The following is a 20,239-nucleotide window of genomic DNA, read 5'->3' on the forward strand; positions in this document are numbered from 1 at the left end:
TGGCCATCTAACAGTCGTCTCACTGTTTCCATTCCAAAGCCCTCCACCCAGCTGTCTTTCCTGTCTTAGGTAATGACAACTCCATCCTTCCAGTGGTTCAGGCCCAGATCTTTGGCTTCATCTGTTTTCTTGCACACCTCTCTTTCAGCCTAACTTTGGGCTGGCTCTACTTTCAAAATGCATCTAAGAATGGAATGACTTCTTAAGACCTCCAATGCTAGTCCAGCCTCCACCACCTCTCTCCTGGGTTGCTAGAACAGCATCTAGTGTCTCTCCACATTTCTGCCATTGTCCCTGACAAGCCGTCTTCCACCAATTCGCTAGAGCAATGCTTATCAAATGTTAAGTCAGATCACAAGACTCTTATATTCAAATTCCCAGTAATAGAGGTGTTCTTAACCTCTTTTATGTGTATGGCCCCTCTCAGAATGTTTTTAAATGCATAAAGTAAGATACAAAAGATTATAATATATGAGCTTCATTAAACAAACATGATGCAGCAGGGAGTCTAATAATTACCATAATTTTGCTACGTTGACAAGCATAAGCTTGCACTCCCCAGTAAAAGCCAAAGTTCTACAGTGGCTGAGAGCCCCCTCTCCGACTCTCCATGACCACAGCCTCCATCCCTGTGCCCTCCCTCTAGGATTGCTGCTTGCTCTGACTCATCTCCAGATAGTTGGCTTCTTGGGTTCCCTGCTCTGCTGCACAGGCCACTGTGCTGTTCCTCAAACATGCCAGACATAGTCCCTCATCAGAAGTTCCTACTTCAGGAAGTTCCTACCTCATCAGAAGGTCCTACTTCATCAGAAGTTCTTACCTCATCAGAAGTTCCTACCTCATCAGAAGGTCCTACCTCATCAGAATTCCCTACCTGAGGAAGTTCCTACCTCATCAGAAGGTCCTACTTCATCAGAAGTTCTTACCTCATCAGAAGTTGCTACCTCATCAGAAGGTCCTACCTCATCAGAAGGTCCTACCTCATCAGAATTCCCTACCTGAGGAAGTTCCTACCTCATCAGAAGTTCCTGCCTCATCAGAAGTTCTTACCTCATCAGAAGTTACCTCATCAGAAGTTCCTACCTGTAATTCTCCTCCAGCAAATCTATGAGCCTGTTCCATCACCTCAACATTAAGTCTTTGCTGAAACTTCACCCTCTCAATGACGCCCTTCCTGACCCTGATCCCCTATTTAAAATTTGGACCCTGACCTTCCATCCTTATTCCCTGTTCTATTTTTCTCTACAGCACTTCCTACTTTGTCTGTTTTTCACTGCTTGTCTCCTCCCACTAGAATAAAACTTGACAAAGATGGGAGTGTTGGCCTATTTGCTCACTGCTGCCACCTCATGGCTAGAGCAATGCCTGGCACATGGTAGATGCTCAATAAATAGCTGTTAAGTGAACTAATCATGAAGCTTGCATGGAGATAGTCAGAGAGCTTCCCCATGCTTATTACATGTTTTTTTTTTTTTTTTTTTTTTTACATATAATAAATACTACAACTGAGTTATAAAGAGTGTTGTTGGATACTAGACTGGAAAGTGAGAGTAAGTGGACATCTTCCCCCAGCAAGGCTTGAAGCTCAGACCATATCATGGTCCACTCTAAAAGGCCAGGGCTTTTCGTGGCCTACAGTGGTGCCCAATAAATGTTCAGTGGGACATGGGGCTATCTTCCTGCAAAGTAGCATAAAACTGCAAACATCGTTTCACCAGTCTGTCCATGGAAATCTACTGTTGATCAGGGGTCACAACCATTTTGCATTCATCTCTGCTATTCATATTCACCAAAGAGGAATATTTCAGAGCTTTCCTTTGTTCCTAGAATTTCAGGGGGAGGAATGGGCTATGGCTGTATGTTTGTGCCCTCCTCTAAAATGACACTGTCCAGTACAAGAGCCTGTACACTTGAAATCTGGTACTCAGAATTGAGATGTGCTGTAAGAATAAAATATCCACTGAATTGTGGACTTGGTACAAGAAAGCAATATAAAGTATCTCATTCATGCTTTTTAAATATTGATTACACGCTGAAACGATATTTTGGATATAACGGGTTAAATAAGAAATAAATGTTACAATTAATTTCACCTACTTTTTGATTTTTAAATTAATGTGGCTATTCAAAAATCTAAAATTACACATGTGGCTCACAGTGTATTCCTACTGGATGGGGCTGCTCTCTATGCCCGTATGTGCCTCTGAGAACTATTTCCCAAAAGGTTTTTACTCAGCTCAAAAAGCAGGATGTAGGCTGGCTGGGTGAGGTGGCTCACATCTGTAATCCCAGCACTTTGGGAGGCCAAGGCAGGAGGATCACTTGAGACCAGGAGTTCAAGACCAGCCCGGCTGACTTGGTGAAACTCCATCTCTACTAAAAATACAAAAATTAGCCGTGCATGGTGGCTCATGCCTGTAATCCCAGCTACTTGGATGGCCAAGGCACTAGAATCACTTGAACCCAGAACCCAGGAGGCAGAGGTTGCAGTGAGTCGAAATCGTGACACTGCACTCCAGCCTGGGCAAAAGAGTGAGACTCTATCTAAAAAAAAAAAAAATCAGAATGTAAGTCTTATTCCACATGTGACCTTTTTTTGGCAGGCTCTGAGGCAAGGTGGCTGTATATATACTATTCCTTTCACATTGGGTGCTGAGAACAGCAGCCTGTTTGTTTTCGCTTTAACTAGAATGAGATGTGGGGGACCTGAGGAGGAGGTGGTCTAGCTCCCTCCTTTTCTGGGTAAAGGGTGGAAGAGGTGTGGATTCTTAGTGTGTTCTGATAGCCATGTGTCACTATGCACTTGTTCTTTGTGTCTTCACATCTCCTCCTGTTGCATTTTAAGGCATTTTCATAGTATGTGGTTTTGCCTAATAAAGCATTCTCATAGCAAAAAACAAACAAACAAAAACGGGACACATACTTGTTGCTACATGGGTATTTCCTTTACAAAGGAAATTGCTTTTAATTGCTTCTAATTGCTTCTACATAGCAATTGGCAGGCAAAAGTGAAAAATGAATACATATAAGAAATAAACTCTTAATTAAGATATATTTCCTTAAAATCAATGATTAAAATGGATTCATTAAGAATTATTCATTCACTCCATCACAAATATTTATTAAACATCTGCTGTGTGCCCTGCATGTTGTGGGTGCTGAGGATACATCAGGGAACCAGACAGTCCACAATTTCTGCTCTCGTGGAGCTGAACTGCTACTGACTCCAGACCATATTTTGAGAAATAATTCTGAAATTCTTTAAAGTTTTAAATAAGGCATATGAGGTTAGAAGTGGACCAATTGTTATGGAGACCTTCATCTGTGTTTTTGCTAGAGAAAGCCCCTTGAAAAATACAATGACTTTAAGACAAAGTTGTAAGGATGCATACTATTTTATTCTCAACAAAAAACACTAATTAAAATCCTTAATTAAAGTGACATGGATCTCAAAATATATATTATGTCATCCGTACCAACAGAATACTGTTGTCAAATTATCAAGCAGCTATCTTTATTTCTTACCCTATTCAAGATTTAGAGTATTCATTGAGGGTCTATAAAATGATACCAAGACCTTCTGTGGAATGAACTTTAAATCTGCTAAATAAATATCCAATAAAACAAAGTCCGCTTCAATGATTATGTACCGACTTAGGCCTGGCAGGACCTCAGAAGATGGTGGCTCATTGGATGCACCTAAACGTGGCCCTACTTTCATCTCTCTGCAAGTTTCCAATAGAAAGTTGCTTCTTCCATTTTGGTCATTCTTTCATTTTAGCCATTATGGTAGCTCCCATCTTTCAGTCCCATGGCCTATAGCCAGGAAGGAGAACATTCCCACCTCCCTCTACCCGTTCCACATATCACCTTGCCTGACCTTCCCAGAAGCGAATGTGTACTCAGTAACCAGAAGGATTTAGCGTTCTTTTCCCAAGGGTGCAAGCATGGTTCTAAAGCCACCTTGAATCAGTGAGGGAGATTAGCTATGTACCATGCTGTTTTGGTTACTGTAGCCCTGCAGTATAGTTTGAAGTCAGGTAGGGTGATGCCTCCAGCTTTGTTCTTTTTGCTTAGGATTGCCTTGGCTATTCTGGCTCTTTTTGGGGTCCATATGAATATTAAAATAGTTTTTTCTAGTTCTGTGAAGACTGTCAATGGTAGTTTAATAGGAATAGTATTGAATCTATAAATTGCTTTGGCAGTATGGTCATTTTAATGATATTGATTCTTTCTATCCATGAGCATGGACTGTTTTTCCATTTGTTTGTGTCATCTCTGATTTCTTTGAGCAGTGTTTTGTAGTTCTCCTTGTAGAGACCTTTCATCTCGCATTGGTTAGATGTATTCCTAGGTATATTATTTATTTTTTGTGGCAATTGTGAATGGGACTGCACTCTTGATTTGACTCTATGCTTGACTGTGGTTGGCGTATAGGAATATTAGTGATTTTTGCACACTGATTTTGTATCCTGAGACTTGGCTGAAGTTGTTTCTCAGCTTAAGGAGCTTTGGGGCAGAGACGATGAGATTTTCAAGATATGGGATCATGTCATCTGTAAACAAGAATAGTTTGACTTCCTCTCTTCCTATCTGGATGCCCTTTATGTCTTGCAGAAAATAGGGCAATTTTTTAATACCAGTAAATAAAAATGAAATGACAGGGAGAAGAAAAAGTGATTTGAGTCTTTCTGAATTCCAAAGAAGTGATCATCGTAATAGAATGATGAAACGATTTGACAGCCATTAGTATTCCAGTTTAAATAAAAAATAGAGAAAGAAAGAAAACAAAACCCACAAAATTAAAAATGAAGTTTCTATTGGGTTCTGTTCAAGGTGGTTGATTAAAAGCAGAAGGGGCCAAGGATTGATGATGTTAAAACATTCTCCACAATAACACAGGCCTGAAATAGGTACAATGGTAACTTTCTGTGTGAGCCACCCACAGAAAAGCAAAGAAAACAGAAATGGCGAGGGGAGGAATTGCTTAAAGGACAACCAGCTAAATGCATTTTATTTACTGAGCCAAGTGGATGGCTGTATGATCTAACTCAGCAGTAAATATTTATTTATAAAAAATAATTCCTAGCACAATAAATATTGGTTAGCCAAATACATCTGAAACGTTTCCCCACATTTAAAATGTCAAATTCCGGAAAAGCATCATCTGAAAGGGTGGCAAGATGGAATGGGTGACCAATTCACCTGAATTTGTTCTCTGCTAATGAATAAACAAGAGGACAGAAAAGCCAGTGGGTAGGTCAAGAATGAGCAAGCAGCGGAAATAGAAAAAGAATCATCTATAGCACACACTCACCCCGTATTAAGTTTGGAAATGTCCTAGAGGTTAATATATGAAGAAAATGTATCATAAAGGAAGCATTTAATTTATCCACAATTAAAGTGCAAGTTAACATAAACATTAGGAAATGTTCTCCTCTCAAAGGCCCGTAGTCATTAAACAAAAGGAGAGGGAACCTGGGTGTAGAGTGTGTTGACAGAAGAGGTAGCCATCACTAATGACTGAATGAATAATTTGTCCCAATGCTCACTAGCACAGCCAGAGGGCAGACGACAGACACAAATATAATTTCCCAAGGGAAGAAGAACGAAATTAGGTGGAGGACCAGAACACGAGGTCATGAAATTTAAAGTAACCAAACTTAAGAGCAGAAACAATTCATCCCAAATGTCAAGAGAAGTGAAGCAAAAAATAGAACATGATACATTTTTAAAGAGTAGTTGTGGAGGACCTGTGCCCTCATCATGCCCAAGTGGCTCCTCCTCACCTCCTTCAGGTCTTTACTCATGGCCACCCTTCCTGTCACCCTAGGCAAAACGGCAGCCCCTCTCCCACTCAGCAGTTCTGATCCCCTCTCCACACCTGCTATACTCTTCACGTTCGCCCTCAGTGCCTACACACTGTGCATTTGATCTCTTTCCTTTACATCTTTCTCCACCATCTAGAATGCAGGCCCCCCGTAAGGGCAAGAATTCCTGTCTGTTTGCATCATTTCTGTTTCCCCAGCACCTGGAATAGGGCTGGCACACGTATGCAGTCAGTGCTGTGGATTTTACTGGATGAATGAGGTGGGTTTGCTGGGGCCTCTGGGAAGGAAAACAGACATCAGCCAGCGCTCTCCTCCTGCACCCCCGAACCCAGTGGCCATTTTGTCAATGTGATTGACGTCAATTTCAGGATGGAGGGAGGGTGGAAGAAAGGAAAGAAACCAAGATCCTGGAGATACAAACCCTAAAGCCCCGCCTATCTCCAGACCTCCTGCTTATGTGAGCCAGTATGTCCTACAGTGGAAGCCATTCTGAGTTGGTTTTTCCTTCCCTTCCAAACGAAAGCATTCTCATTGTTAATCTAAATTTTGAAATGCAAAAAATGGTTTTAGAAAACCACAGGCGGAAAGTGTGTATGAAAAAAGGGCCAGGAACTAGAAACAAGCAAGAGAAACTAAAGCATTACTTGGTATAAATAGAAAAAAAATATGTAAAACTGTTATAGTCCACATATTCTTACAAATCTAACCAAAAGGTTATATTTATATATAGAAGAAACTTAATAACTCAACAGTACCAAAAAATTACTAGATCATAAAAGGTTTAAAGTAGGTGTGGCCTTTAAACTTCTAAAATTGTCTAGAAAAAGAAATAAATATAAAATAAAAGAATAAAAGGTAAAGTAGGTATGGCTTATATGTTTTATAGAAAATCTGTATTTGGAAGACAGATAAACATAATTCTTTTTTTAAAAATTAATTTAATTCTAAGTTCCAGGATACATGTGCAGGACAAACATACGTTACATAGTGTGCCATGGTGGTTTGTTGCACCTGTCAACCCATCACCTAGGTATTAAGCCCAGCGTGCATTAGCTACTTACCCTGATGCTCTCCCTCCCCTCAGACACCCACTGACAGGCCCCAATGTGTGTTGTTCCCCCACCCCCTGCCCCCGCATGTGTTCATGCGTTCTCATCATTCAGCTCCCACTTATAAGTGAGAACATGCGGTGTAGTTTTCTGTTCCTGTGTTAGTTTGCTGAGGATAAGGGCTTCCAGCTCCGTCCATGTCCCTGCAAAGGACATGATCTTGTTTCTTTTTATGGCTGCATAGTATTCCATGGTATCATAGTATTCTATGGTACCACATTTTCTTTATCCAGTCTATCAGTTATGGACATTTGGGTTAATTCTGTGTCTTTGCAATTATGAATGGTGCTGCAATGAACATATGCGTGCATGTAAAATAGAATGATCTATATTCCTTTGGGTATATACCCAGAAACAGGATTGCTAGGTCAAATGGTATCTCTGGTTCTAGGTTTTTGAGGAATCGGCACACTGTCTTCCACAATGGTTGGACTAATTTACATTCTCACCAACAGTGTAAAATTGTTGCTATTTCTCCATAGCCTTGCCAGCATCGGTTGTTGCTTGACTTTTTAATAATCGCCATTCTGACTGGCATGAGATGCTATCTCTTTGTGGTTTTGATTTGCATTTCTCTAATGATCAGTGATTTTGAGCTTTTTTTCATGTCTGTTGGCCACATGAATGTCTTCTTTTGAGAAGTGTCTGTTCATGGTCCTTTGCCCACTTTTTAATGGGGTTTTTTTTCTTGTAAATTTGTTTAAGTTCCTTGTAGATTCTGGGTATCAGACTTCTGTCAGATGGATAGATTGCAAAAATTTTCTCACATTCTGAAGGTTGTCTGCTCACTCTGATGATAGTTTCTTTTGTAATAAATCACAATTCTTTTCTACCAGATGACGTACCCATTAAAAAAGCAGAAGCCTCGGCTGGGCATGGTGGCCCACGCCTGTAATCCCAGCACTTTGGGAGGCTGAGGTGGGCGGATCACGAGGTCAGGAGATCGAGATCATCCTGGCTAACACGGTGAAACCCCGTCTCTACTAAAAATCAAAAAAAAATTTGCCAGGCGTCATGGCGGGTGCCTCTAGTCCCAGCTAGCGGGGAGGCTGCGGCAGGAGAATGGTGTGAACCCAGGAGGCGGAGCTTGCAGTGAGCCAAGATCACACCACTGCACTCCAGCCTGGGCAACAGAGCAAGACTCCGTCTCAAAAAAAAAAACCAACAACAAAAAAAACCGAAGCCCCTACAGTGCTTCTCAAACTTTTAATGTGCATGAAAGTCGACTGGTGCACTTGTTAGCAACACAGATTCAGAAAACCTGGGGTAGGGCCTAGGATTCCGCATTTTAGCAAAGTCTCAGCAGATGCTGCTGCTGCTGATCCCTGGACCACACTTGCAGTGGAACTGAAGAGCATATGAAGAAAGAACTGTCCTTGAGTAAAATGAGGTAACCTTGAGAAGGGAAGCCAGGTGCTAAGGAGCAAGAAGGAGGAATATTCCACGGTCCACGATGGTCGTATGCCTAGCCCACCCCGATGGCCTTCTTTAAGGGACAAACAAGCTCTTGTAAAGCCTCACTTTCTAAAAGCCAGGTGTGAGTCTTCCCAGATACAAAGGGCGCACGTCACTGAGCATCACTGGATAGTGCTCTGACTTACAAGGACCCTGGCTGCTGCACCTGGGCTCCTCTTGCACTCCTGGCTGACATGCAGGTGCAGGGGACTGACTGGAAACATCTTGGCACTTCAAGAGAATGCCATGGGGACGCGAGGACAGAAGGGGAAGGCCCTGTGCAGGCACTGCCAGCTCGGGGTAACTGATGCCAGGAACCCAGCAAGGTGATGGGAAGTCTTCTTTAAGGTCGCTCCCACTCTCACATTTCTGAACTTCATTTTGTGTGATATGAAATTCCATCAAATTCATTTGTTAGCATACTCATTGTTTTAAAAAATACAAACATTGCTGGGGTGTAAAGGTGGGGGTTGCTTTCCCCTCTCATCTCTGTAGGAGCCCCTTCGGGTTGGCCACCCTCCTTTCTCTCCTCCACTCCCGCAGCCATGATCAGTTGCCTGGAGAGGGTGCAGGAGTGTGGACTTTAAAAGAGCAAAGGGAAGAACGATATTGTACTCCCTATAGGAACTGAGCAATATTGACAGGCAAAGCTACCATTTTTAACATTAAATGTGTGGTTTCACTAAAAAGATTTTTAGGCTTAGAATACAGTCTTTTTTTTATTATACTTTAAGTTTTAGGGTACATGTGCACAATGTGCAGGTTAGTTACATATGTATACATGTGCCATGTTGGTGTGCTGCACCCATTAACTCGTCATTTAACACTAGGTATATCTCCTAATGTTATCCCTCCCCCATCCCCCTACACCACAACAGGCCCCAGTGTGTGATGTTCCCCTTCCTGTGTCCATGTGTTCTCATTGTTCAATTTCCACCTATGAGTGAGAACATGCGGTGTTTGGATTTTTGTCCTTGGGATAGTTTGCTGAGAATGATGGTTACCAGCTTCATCCATGTCCCTACAAAGGACATGAACTCATCATTTTTTATGGCTGCATAGTATTCCATGGTGTATATGTGCCACATTTTCTTAATCCAGTCTATCGTTGTTGGACATTTGGGTTGGTTCCAAGTCTTTGCTATTGTGAATAGTGCCGCAATAAACACACGTGTGCATGTGTCTTTATAGCAGCAGGATTTATAATCCTTTGGGTATATACCCAGTAATGGGATGGCTGGGTCAAACGGTATTTCTAGTTCTAGATCCCTGAGGAATCGCCACACTGACTTCCACAATGGTTGAACTAGTTTACAGTCCCACCAACAGTGTAAAAGTGTTCCTATTTCTCCACATCCTCTCCAGCACCTGTTGTTTCCTGACTTTTTAATGATTGCCATTCTAACTGGTGTGAGATGGTATCTCATTGTGGTTTTGATTTGCATTTCTCTGATGGCCAGTGATGATGAGCATTTTTTCATGTGTCTTTCGGCTGCATAAATGTCTTCTTTTGAGAAGTGTCTGTTCATATCCTTTGCCCACTTTTTAATGGGGTTGTTTGTTTTTTTCTTGTAGATTTGTTGGAGTTCATTGTAGATTCTGGATATTAGCCCTTTGTCAGATGAGTAGATTGCAAAAGTTTTCTCCCATTCTGTAGGTTGCCTGTTCACTCTGATGGTAGTTTCTTTTGTTGTGCAGAAGCTCTTTAGTTTAATTAGATCCCATTTGTCAATTTTGGCTTTTGTTGCCATTGCTTTTGGTGTTTTAGACATGAAGTCCTTGCCCATGCCTATGTCCTGAATGGTATTGCCTAGGTTTTCTTCTATGGTTTTTATGGTTTTAGGTCTAATATTTAAGTCTTTAATCCATCTTGAATTAATTTTCGTACAAGGTGTAAGGAAGGGATCCAGTTTCAGCTTTCTACATATGGCTAGCCAGTTTTCCCAGCACCATTTATTAAATAGGGAATCCTTTCCCCATTGCTTTTGTCAGGTTTGTCAAAGATCAGATGGTTGTAGATACACAGCATTATTTCTGAGGGCTCGGTTCTGTTCCATTGGTCTATATCTCTGTTTTGGTACCAGTATCATGCTGTTTTGGTTACTGTGGCCTTGTAGTATAGTTTGAAGTCAGGTAGCGTGATGCCTCCAGCTTTGTTCTTTTGGCTTAGGATTGACTTGGCAATGCAGGCTCTTTTTTGGTTCCATATGAACTTTAAAATAGGTTTTTCCAATTCTGTGAAGAAAGTCATTGGTGGCTTGATGGGGATGGCATTGAATCTACAAATTACCTTGGGCTGTATGGCCATTTTCATGATATTGATTCTTCCTACCCATGAGCATGGAATGTTCTTCCATTTGTTTGTATCCTCTTTTATTTCATTGAGCAGTGGTTTGTATTTCTCCTTGAAGAGGTCTTTCACATCCCTTGTAAGTTGGATTCCTAGGTATTTTATTCTCTTTGAAGCAATTGTGAATGGGAGTTCACTCATGATTTGGCTGTCTGTTATTGGTGTATAAAAATGCTTGTGATTTTTGCACATTGATTTTGTATCCTGAGACTTTGCTGAAGTTGCTTATCAGCTTAAGGAGATTTTGGACTGAGACAATGGGGTTTTCTAGATATACACTCATGTCATCTGCAAACAGGGACAATTTGACTTCCTCTTTTCCTAATTGAATACCCTTTATTTCCTTCTCCTGCCTGATTGCCCTGGCCAGAACTTCCAACACTATGTTGAATAGGAGTGGTGAGAGAAGGCATCCCTGTCTTGTGCCAGTTTTCAAAGGGAATGCTTCCAGTTTTGGCCCATTCAGTATGATATTGGCTGTGGGTTTGTCATAGACAGCTCTTATTATTTTGAGATATGTCCCATCAATGCCTAATTTATTGAGAGTTTTTAGCATGAAGAGTTGCTGAATTTTGTCAAAGGCCTTTTCTGCATCTATTGAGATAATCATGTGGTTTTTGTCTTTGGTTCTGTTTATATGCTGGATTACATTTATTGATTTGCATATGTTGAACCAGCTTTGCATCCCAGGGATGAAGCCCAGTTGACCATGGTGGATAAGCTTCCTGATGTGCTGCTGGATTCGGTTTGCCAGTATTTTATTGAGCATTTTTGCATCGATGTTCATCAGGGATATTGGTCTAAAATTCTCTTTTTTTGTTGTGTCTCTGCCAGGCTTTGGTATCAGGATGATGCTGGCCTCATAAAATGAGTTAGGGAGGATTCCCTCTTTTTCTATTGATTGGAATAGTTTCAGAAGGAATGGTACCAGCTCCTCCTTGTACCTCTGGTAGAATTCGGCTGTGAATCCATCTGGTACTGGACTTTTTTTGGTTGGTAAGCTATTAATTATTGCCTCAATTTCAGAGCCTGTTATTGGTCTATTCAGAGATTCAACTTCTTCCTGGTTTAGTCTTGGGAGGGTGTATGTGTCAAGGAATTAATCTATTTCTTCTAGATTTTCTAGTTTATCGGCGTAGAGGTGTTTATAGTATTCTCTGCTGGTAGTTTGTATTTCTGTGGGATTGGTGGTGATATCCCCTTTGTCATTTTTTATTGCGTCTATGTGATTCTTCTCTCTTTTCTTCTTTATTAGTCTTGCTAGCGGTCTATCAATTTTGTTGATCTTTTCAAAAAATCAGCTTCTGGATTCATTGATTTTTTGAAGAGTTTTTTGTGTCTCTATTTCCTTCAGTTCTGCTCTGATCTTACTTATTTCTTGCCTTCTGCTAGCTTTTGAATGTGTTTGCTCTTAGAATTAAAGAGGAGATCTATGCTTTCTGCAGAAAACAACTGCCCACTGCCATGTGCACAAAGGGGACATCCCCTAATGGTGATAAGCATGTAGGTTTAGAGGGATGTCTTCCCCTACGGGACCGTGCATAGCTTCTTGAATGGGAAAAGGCGATGGGCACAACCATGGCACTCAGAGAAGCTACAGGAGCACACAGGAAGGGAACCTGGTGTGGGCTGGCAGGTGCGCTGGCAACAAACTGGAGGAGGCTGTGAGGGAAGCTTCCTGATGAGGGCTCAGGTGGCAACTGCGACAACACGACTTGCTAAAGACACAAAAACTAGTTCAGCTTCTGAGCCTTTAATATTTCAGAAAAGAACCCAGGTATACATCATGTGCTCCAATTTTAAATGCAAGTGATTCAAGAAAATGAAGCTGACACTGAAAAAGGTTACAAAGAAAGGCCATGGCCCCACTGCAACCAAACTAATTCCCAGAGAAGTGTGGAAAGTCTCATCGTTTAAAAGATTTGGATTTTATTTTTAAGAAAAGTAATGCATTGACATAAGAAAAGAATGTGAAAGAAAAGAATATGAATGTAAATGATGTAATTAAAGCTACTAAGAACAAGGCCGCTACTACAGCCAGACCGATGACTCCTTCTTAGATCTGCATCATCTCATTGCTCTCCATCTCCAGTGCCTTTATTCAACTGGATTTATTCAGAGTGAAAACTCCAAGAAAAAAAAGTCACCAACGCATTTAAGAATGCGGAGTATAAAGTACATTTTTAAAAATTCTACTTGAATCCTAATACAATTTAAAATCTCAGTGTAGAAAAAATTAACTACATTTTTCTATCACAAAAGTATTGCACACCCACTGATTTTTTAAAATTCAACAGAAATAACCCATTTAAAAACAGTCAAAAGACCTAAACAGACACCTCATCAAAGAAGATATACAGTTGGCAAATAAGCATATGAAGACATGCTCAACACCACATGTCATTAAAACAGCGAGTGCCACTAACATACTGATTAGAATGGCCAAAATCCAAAACACTGATGACACCAAATGCTGGCAACGGTGTGCAGCAGCGGGAACTCTCATTCACTGCTGGTGGGAATGCAAAATGGCTCAGCCACTCTGTCAGATAGTTTGACAGTTTTTTGTAAAACTAAACATATTCTGGTCATAGGCTCCAGCAATTGCACTCTTTGGTAGTTATCTAAATGAGCTGAAAACTTACACTCACATAAAAACCTACACATGAATGTTTATAGCAGCTTTATTCATAACTGCTCAAACTTGAAAGCAAACAAGAGGTTTTTCAAGTAGGTAAATGGGTAGACACACTGTGGTACATCCAGACGACGGAATATTATCCAGGGCTACAAAGAAATGAGCTAGCCAGTCATGAAAAGACATGGAGGAACCTTAAAAACATATTAATCCATGAAAAGAAAAGCCAATCTGAACAGGCTACTAACAGGATTCCAACTTTATGACATTCTGTAAACGTAAAATTACGGAGACAGTAAAAAGATCAGTGGTTGACAGTGTTGTGGGAAACGAGGGATGAATAGACAGAGCACAGAGGATGTTTAGCAGAGTAAAACTATTCTGTGTGCTATCATAACAGTGGATACATGTCATTACACATTTGTCCAAAGCCATAGGATGTACAACACCAACAGTGAACCCTAATGTGAACTATGGACATTGGCTGATAATGATATCAGTGGTGGTTCATCGATTACAACAAATGTTCCAATCTAGTGCTGGATGTTCATGATGCGAGAGTCTGTGTATGGTGGTGGAGAAGGGGCTTGTGAGAATTCTCTGCACTTTCTGCTCAATTTTGCTGTAAACCTAAAACTACTCTTTGGAAAAAAAGTTTATTGGCCAGGTGTGGTGGCTTACGCCTGTAATTGCAACACTGGGAGGCCAAGGTGGGTGAACTGCTTGAGACCAGGAGAGTTCAAGGTAAGCCTGGGCAACATGATGAAACCCCGTCTCTACAAAAAAATACAAAAATTAGCCAGGTGCGCTGGGCGCAGTGGCACATGCCTGTAATCCCAGCACTTTGGGAGGCCGAGGCGGGCGGATCACAAGGTCAAGAGATTGAGACCATCCTGGCTAACACAGTGAAACCCCGTCTTTACTAAAAATACAAAAAAATTAGCTGGGCACGGTGGTGGGCACCTGTAGTCCCAGCTACTAGGGAGGCTGAGGCAGGAGAATGGCGTGAACCCAGGAGGCGGAGCTTGCAGTGAGCCGAGATAGGGCCACTGCACACCAGCCTGGGTGACAGAGCGAGACTCCATCTCAAAAAAATAAAAATAAAAAAAATAGCCAGGTGTAGTGGCACACGCCTGTAGTCCCAGCTACTTGGGAGGCTGAGATGGGAGGATCACCTGAGCTTGGGAGGTTAAGGCTCCAGTGAGCCACGACTGTGCCATTGCATTCCAGCCTGGGCAACAGAGTGAGATGCCATCTCAAAAAAAAAAGTTTATTAATTAAAACAAAAAAATCAAACATAACAGACAGACATAATGCAAAATGTCAGGCACCATCTTCACCTACAATTCCCAGTCCTGTTTCCCAGAGGCATACAAGGTTAATGAAATCCTATGTACCTTTTTAGAACTTCTATACATACACAAGATAAAAACTAGATATAATGTTCCCACATTATCCTTTTTCCTCTTCTTTTTAATTAAGGAATCAACTGAGTTTTTTACTGGGCACATGCCCAACCTACCAGCAACGTATCTTCCAGGCTCCCTTGCAGCTAAGTAGGGGCATGTGACCAAGTTCCTTACCACATGATATGAACAGAGGTGATTCATGTCCCCTAAGAGGAAAGTGCTTCCCCTCCTCCATTTCTTGTTCCACCCTTCCCTGTGGGCTGCAATGTGGCTACGGTGCTCCTAGCTAGCTCAAAGCACAAGGAAGAAAAGTCCACTCTGGCCGTGGGTCTGAAACTCTTGCATGCCACAGAGCCCTTTGACACTCTGGTGATGCTATGAACTCCTTCCCAGACAAATGTTTCTACATTCATAAAATAAAACACAAAGGATTATAAATTATATTGAAACATAGTTAGCAAAATGTTTTTAAAAATGTGTTACAGTAATGCCTGTGCCTCTTTGTTAATGCATTAAATAATAAATTCCGGTTGAGAATAAAATTACCGAAATTTCAAAGTAGGGTAAATGTTATGTGATATTTTTGAGACATCTGCAACAACAAAAACATGAACAAAAATATCTGTCATTTCTACGGGCTATAAAGTCATGGTTTCTGCTAACACTATGAGACCTGCTAGCTCCAGTCACAATGGAAGGACACACTAAACTTCACTTACAGGTTAGTGGAATAAAGATGTAGCTTTCCTTCCCATCCAAATTCACAGACCTCATGCTTCTCTCTGGATATGTTAGGTAACCCTTGCTCTATGGAACGGAGGGGCAATAAGAGAAGGAACTTCAGTTCCTGGACAACTTCATGGGAAAAAAGCTGATACTCTCCTTAGACCACATGCTCATGTCTGGACTACTGAGGGACAAAGACAGAACTGGCTCCAGGCAGTTGTGTTTAGGGGTCACTCTGATACAACAGTTTAGCATTAGTGCTGCTACCTATGAACACTTTACAACAATCAAATGGGATTACACCGACCACACCATGTAGAGAAACAATATGTGGGGTGATCATGAGTTGGCTCTGTAAGCTAACAGCCTAGGTTCCAATTTCAGTTCTGCCACTTTCTGCTGTGTGGACTGTGGACTAGTTACTCAACCTCTCTGTGTCTCAGTTTTCTTACCTGTGAAATGAGGATAATAATGATACCTAACTAAATAGGTCACTGTGAGTTGTTGACATATGGAAAGTGATTACTAAGAAAGTGCCTGGCACACTATAAACCTCAATAAATGTTAATTATCATTACTATTAGTACTTGTACTATTCACGTTTGACTGTTTTTCTCACCATCCTAGATATCTTTCCACATAGGATATAGAAATCTGGTTTTATTTCTTCAAATCTTCATCATAATGTACCAGTCCTAATTATGTAATGTAACCAGTCCCTAATTATGAAGTGAGTATCTAGGATGTTTCTCAAAGTTTCATTCAAAAGGTTAACACAGCAATTATAGAGCAAGCTCTCTGACACTCCTCCACCAAACCTTTCGTCAGAAGATTGTGCATCAACTTTACTGAGGTCTAATTTACATACAATAAAATGCACTCATTTCAAGTGTGCAGTTTGATGAGCCTCAGAATATTTTGTAAAAATAAGATAGAAGATATTAAATATACGCTGATTTTTGTTTTTTGGTTTTTTCCTGTACAAACAGTCTGGTCATGCCTTTTATTAATTTTTCTATTTAGGTATTAAGTGATTTTCTTATTGATTCATTACAGCTCTTTATATATTAAATACATCCACCTTTTGTCTGCCATATTTGTTTAAAACATCCTTCTGTTGGTTAGTGACATTTTAATAAAATCAGGTGGTTCAAAAAACTTGGTATAGTATAAGACACCTTAATTTTTTTCTTTCATGTTTTAAAAAGAACTTTCCCATTCTGAGACATGATAAAGGTCAATCTTCACTCACTTTCCTCATCCAGCACTCCATAATACTTTCTCAGGGCCAACTCTCCCAATGTTTCATGCTCAGTACCACATGCTCAGCACTGGTTACTCCCATCACAGTTGCAGTTTTACACTCTGTGTGTCCATGAGCCTTGAAAAGCCAGGGACAATGTCTATATGTTGTTCACCATTGTGTTCCCAGAACTTGGCACAGAAACTAGCACTGTAAATATATTTTCTAATTTTTATGTTTTCAATATTTACATTTAACTCTTTAATCACCTGAGAATCTATTTTATGATAGAGTATAAAAAAAGTTTCTACCTTCATTTTGTCCCATCATTTACAGAAGAGTCCTTCCTTTTCCCACTGTTGTGACACACACTTTGTCATGAATGTATTATATACACACACTCACATACAAAGATCTGCACGCTGAGTTCCTACTATACGGGGTCTGTTTCTTGTGTTACATTGTTCTGCCTACAGAATCTGTCAACATGGCATTGTCTTGATTATTGTGGAGCTATATTATGTTTTAATATCTGACAGGACAAATCTCAAGTGCCATTCTTTCTCTAAGTGTATTAGTTAAAATCACTTAATCAAGCCCTCTTCTAATAAAAGATGATATTTAAAATAAATTATTAAATTAAAATAGCAGGGAGCTCCTTGTTCCCTTCTCTTCTGTAATTTCATGGATTGTATGTGTCTACTCACTTGAGCAATCCAGCCCGGTGGAAGACGTAGAGGTCCTGCTCGAGGGTGCAGGTGTTGAAGGGGACCATTTTCACGAAGTTCTGGATGAGGATGAACTCGGGGGTGAGATGGGGCAGAGAAATTACACAGAAGTTCTTATCCTAACATCATCAAAAACCAGGACACAGAGAAAGAATTAAAAAAAATTAATCAAAAAACAAATTCCTCTAAAAAACACCAAGAAAAATAGAAGCAAAATGTGTTGATTGAGGATACTCAAATTACCTTTCCTATAATTTGGAAAATAATCACATAAAACAGGAAATAAGCAATTACAAGAGCATGGAAAAAATATCTTTGTGTCTCACTGAAACCCGAAAAAATGAATCTTATAAACAATGACAGTCATTCAGCATAACTCTTCTGTGGAAGTAGTTTTTAAACCAAGACAATTCATACTTGGAAGTTCACTTGTGTCACCAAGTCAATGAGATAGCATGGTGTCCTAGCAAAGGCCCCTTGCTTACTAAGTGACCTTACACCAGTGGTCCCTTCCCCTTGCAAGATGGGAGGATGATACTCCAGGCTTCTTTTGGCTCTAAAATTCTGTGATTATCCATAAACCAATGTGTACGTATTTTATCATGACATGATCCTAGCTGGGTGAATAGATCCATGAGCATGATTAAACCCAGGCAGTGGGTTTAGTTAGCAGATACAAGAGGTCTTGCGTGTCCTGAGGGCTGCCATTCACCTAATTCTAGGCCTGCCCTGTCAGTACAATGGACAATGAAATGTGGCTAGTATTGGCAGAGGAACTAAATTTTAAATTTTATTTCATTTAAATTCATTTAAATTTAAAAAACTGATACTTAATTCCATTACTGGAAAAGTTTTATGTGTGCTTGGATTATGTGAATCTACATATCCAACTGTAAATTTTATAACATCTAAATACAGATGAACTATTTCTGATGAAAATTTAGTACTTGTATTGTGATGTACTATAAATGTGAAATATATAGACTTAGTATGAGAAAAAGAATGTGAATAGCTCAGTAATAAGTTTTCATGTTGATTATATGTTGAAATGATTAAATTTGCCCAGGCTCATTTCTGTAATCCCAGTACTTTGGGAGGCCGAGATGAGAGGATCACTTGAGCCCAGGGGTTCGAGCCCAGCCTGGGCAAGATGGCGAGACCCCATTTCTATAATTTTTATTTTTTTTAATTAGCTGGGCATGGTGGCATGTCCCAGCTATTTGGGAGGCTGAGGCAGGAAGATCCCTTGGGCCAAGGAGTTTGAGGCAGCAGTGAGCTATGATTGTGACATTGCATGCAACAAAGTGAGACTCTATCTCTTTAAAAAAAGGATTGGGACACATTAAGTTAAATAAAAGATATTATCATATAAACTTCATCTGTTCCTTTTTCTTTTTTTCCTCGTGGCTCTTGGAACATTCAGAATTACCAATGTGGCTCACACTTCATGTCTGGACAGTGCTGCTCTAGGCTATCTGAGCTTCACGCAGCTGCCTGATCCTCTGCCAGGTCCCTGCAGAAGCAGCCTGCTCTTCCCAAAGCTAATTTGTCCCTTTGGGATCTCGCCTCCTCTTGAACCCTGTGAAGGCATTACTTGTGCTAATCCAAAACCCTGGGGACATCTGTGCAACTCAAAGGAGTGAATCATTGTTTGACCTTATCTTCCTTCTTTTTAGTAAATTAGTAAGACTCCTTTTGGGGAACCTGAGAGTCAAGTTGCTGAAATACTCAAGTTGAAAATAAGGACTGGGTGCCAAGTCTGGGTGGGCTTCCTCTGGGAGGGAGAGACTAACTATAATGAGTTGCTTCATCTTGGATTTGAAGGATTAAGGATGAAGCAATCAAGGTTATTTTTTTTCCTGTCGTCCATGTTCCGAAGTCAAAGAGAATTGAAATGTAAACAGCTCTTTTACCTTTTTAAAGCCAGCATTACTTTTATAATGTTAAAGATTTACCTTCACATGGATGTTAAAGTAGAAAATAATCAAAATTAGTGAAATTTATTTGAGGAGTTTTTGAGGGAAACCGACTTTGTAAATCCTATGTTCAGGGTAATCTACATTGTTTGGAAAGTGCCTTAATAAGCAATTTTTAAAAATTATGATGGAGAACATATTGCCTTATTTTAAAGCTTCATTATAGTAACAAATGAGGAAATAAAACCTAACATCACATAGTTTTAAGACAAAATAATAAAACTATACTTGTTTTTGCCTCATTAGAAGCAGTATCCAGGAAAAGTAAAGCAATAGATATTTTTCTTGAAATCAGTCAACTGAAGAAGTACAGTTGTTGACTTTACTTAATTAACAGGCCTGTCTTTATGCGATCCAGCCTGGGGGACAGAGAAAGACTCCGTCTCAAAAAAAAAAAAAAAAAAAATGCATTTTGTCCCTCAAAACTTCCTTCCTCATTTTCTTTCCTTCAATAAAGAAGTGTAAGAGTTTGGTTAGATCTTCATCCCTAGACAACAATGAGACAAGAATGTAGGCAGAAGCCCGGGACACCCTGGCATGGAGAATCTTATTTGTACTTGGATATTAGCCTGCAGGCCCATTCATCAATGTGGGTTGAGCCCCCTCTACAAGCCAGGCATGAAGTCAGGCCTGAGGAACTAGTAGGGAAAGAAATGCCAGCCTCAGAATCAACAAGTCCCTACTTTGCTACCCTCAGAAAAGCAATATGATGGTTTCAGCATACTTGGAGCCAATATAATCTATAAAATAACATAACAGTGTCATTCACTTTAA

The 20,239-nt window shown here is 40.3% G+C and overlaps 1 protein-coding gene across 2 annotated transcripts in view; it reads right to left on the reverse strand.

The window, feature by feature from the left end:
* CFAP61 (cilia and flagella associated protein 61) overlaps window positions 1-20,239 on the reverse strand; it is a 318,407-nt gene that overhangs the window by 173,536 nt on the left and 124,632 nt on the right. The window contains exons 13-14 of one of the 2 annotated variants that reach the window (XM_063634163.1): window positions 17,469-17,608; window positions 13,416-15,195 (exon numbers count right to left, since the gene is read on the reverse strand). In XM_063634163.1, the coding sequence (XP_063490233.1) occupies window positions 15,168-15,195; window positions 17,469-17,608 (168 nt within the window). In that variant the 3' untranslated portion in view covers window positions 13,416-15,167. Of the gene's footprint in view, window positions 1-13,415; window positions 15,196-17,468; window positions 17,609-20,239 lie in introns of those variants that run through there. The other variant, XM_063634162.1, reaches the window with a different exon arrangement.

The sequence above is a fragment of the Symphalangus syndactylus genome, chromosome 24 (assembly GCF_028878055.3).
Source record: "Symphalangus syndactylus isolate Jambi chromosome 24, NHGRI_mSymSyn1-v2.1_pri, whole genome shotgun sequence".
In the NCBI taxonomy this organism is placed as follows: domain Eukaryota; kingdom Metazoa; phylum Chordata; class Mammalia; order Primates; family Hylobatidae; genus Symphalangus; species Symphalangus syndactylus.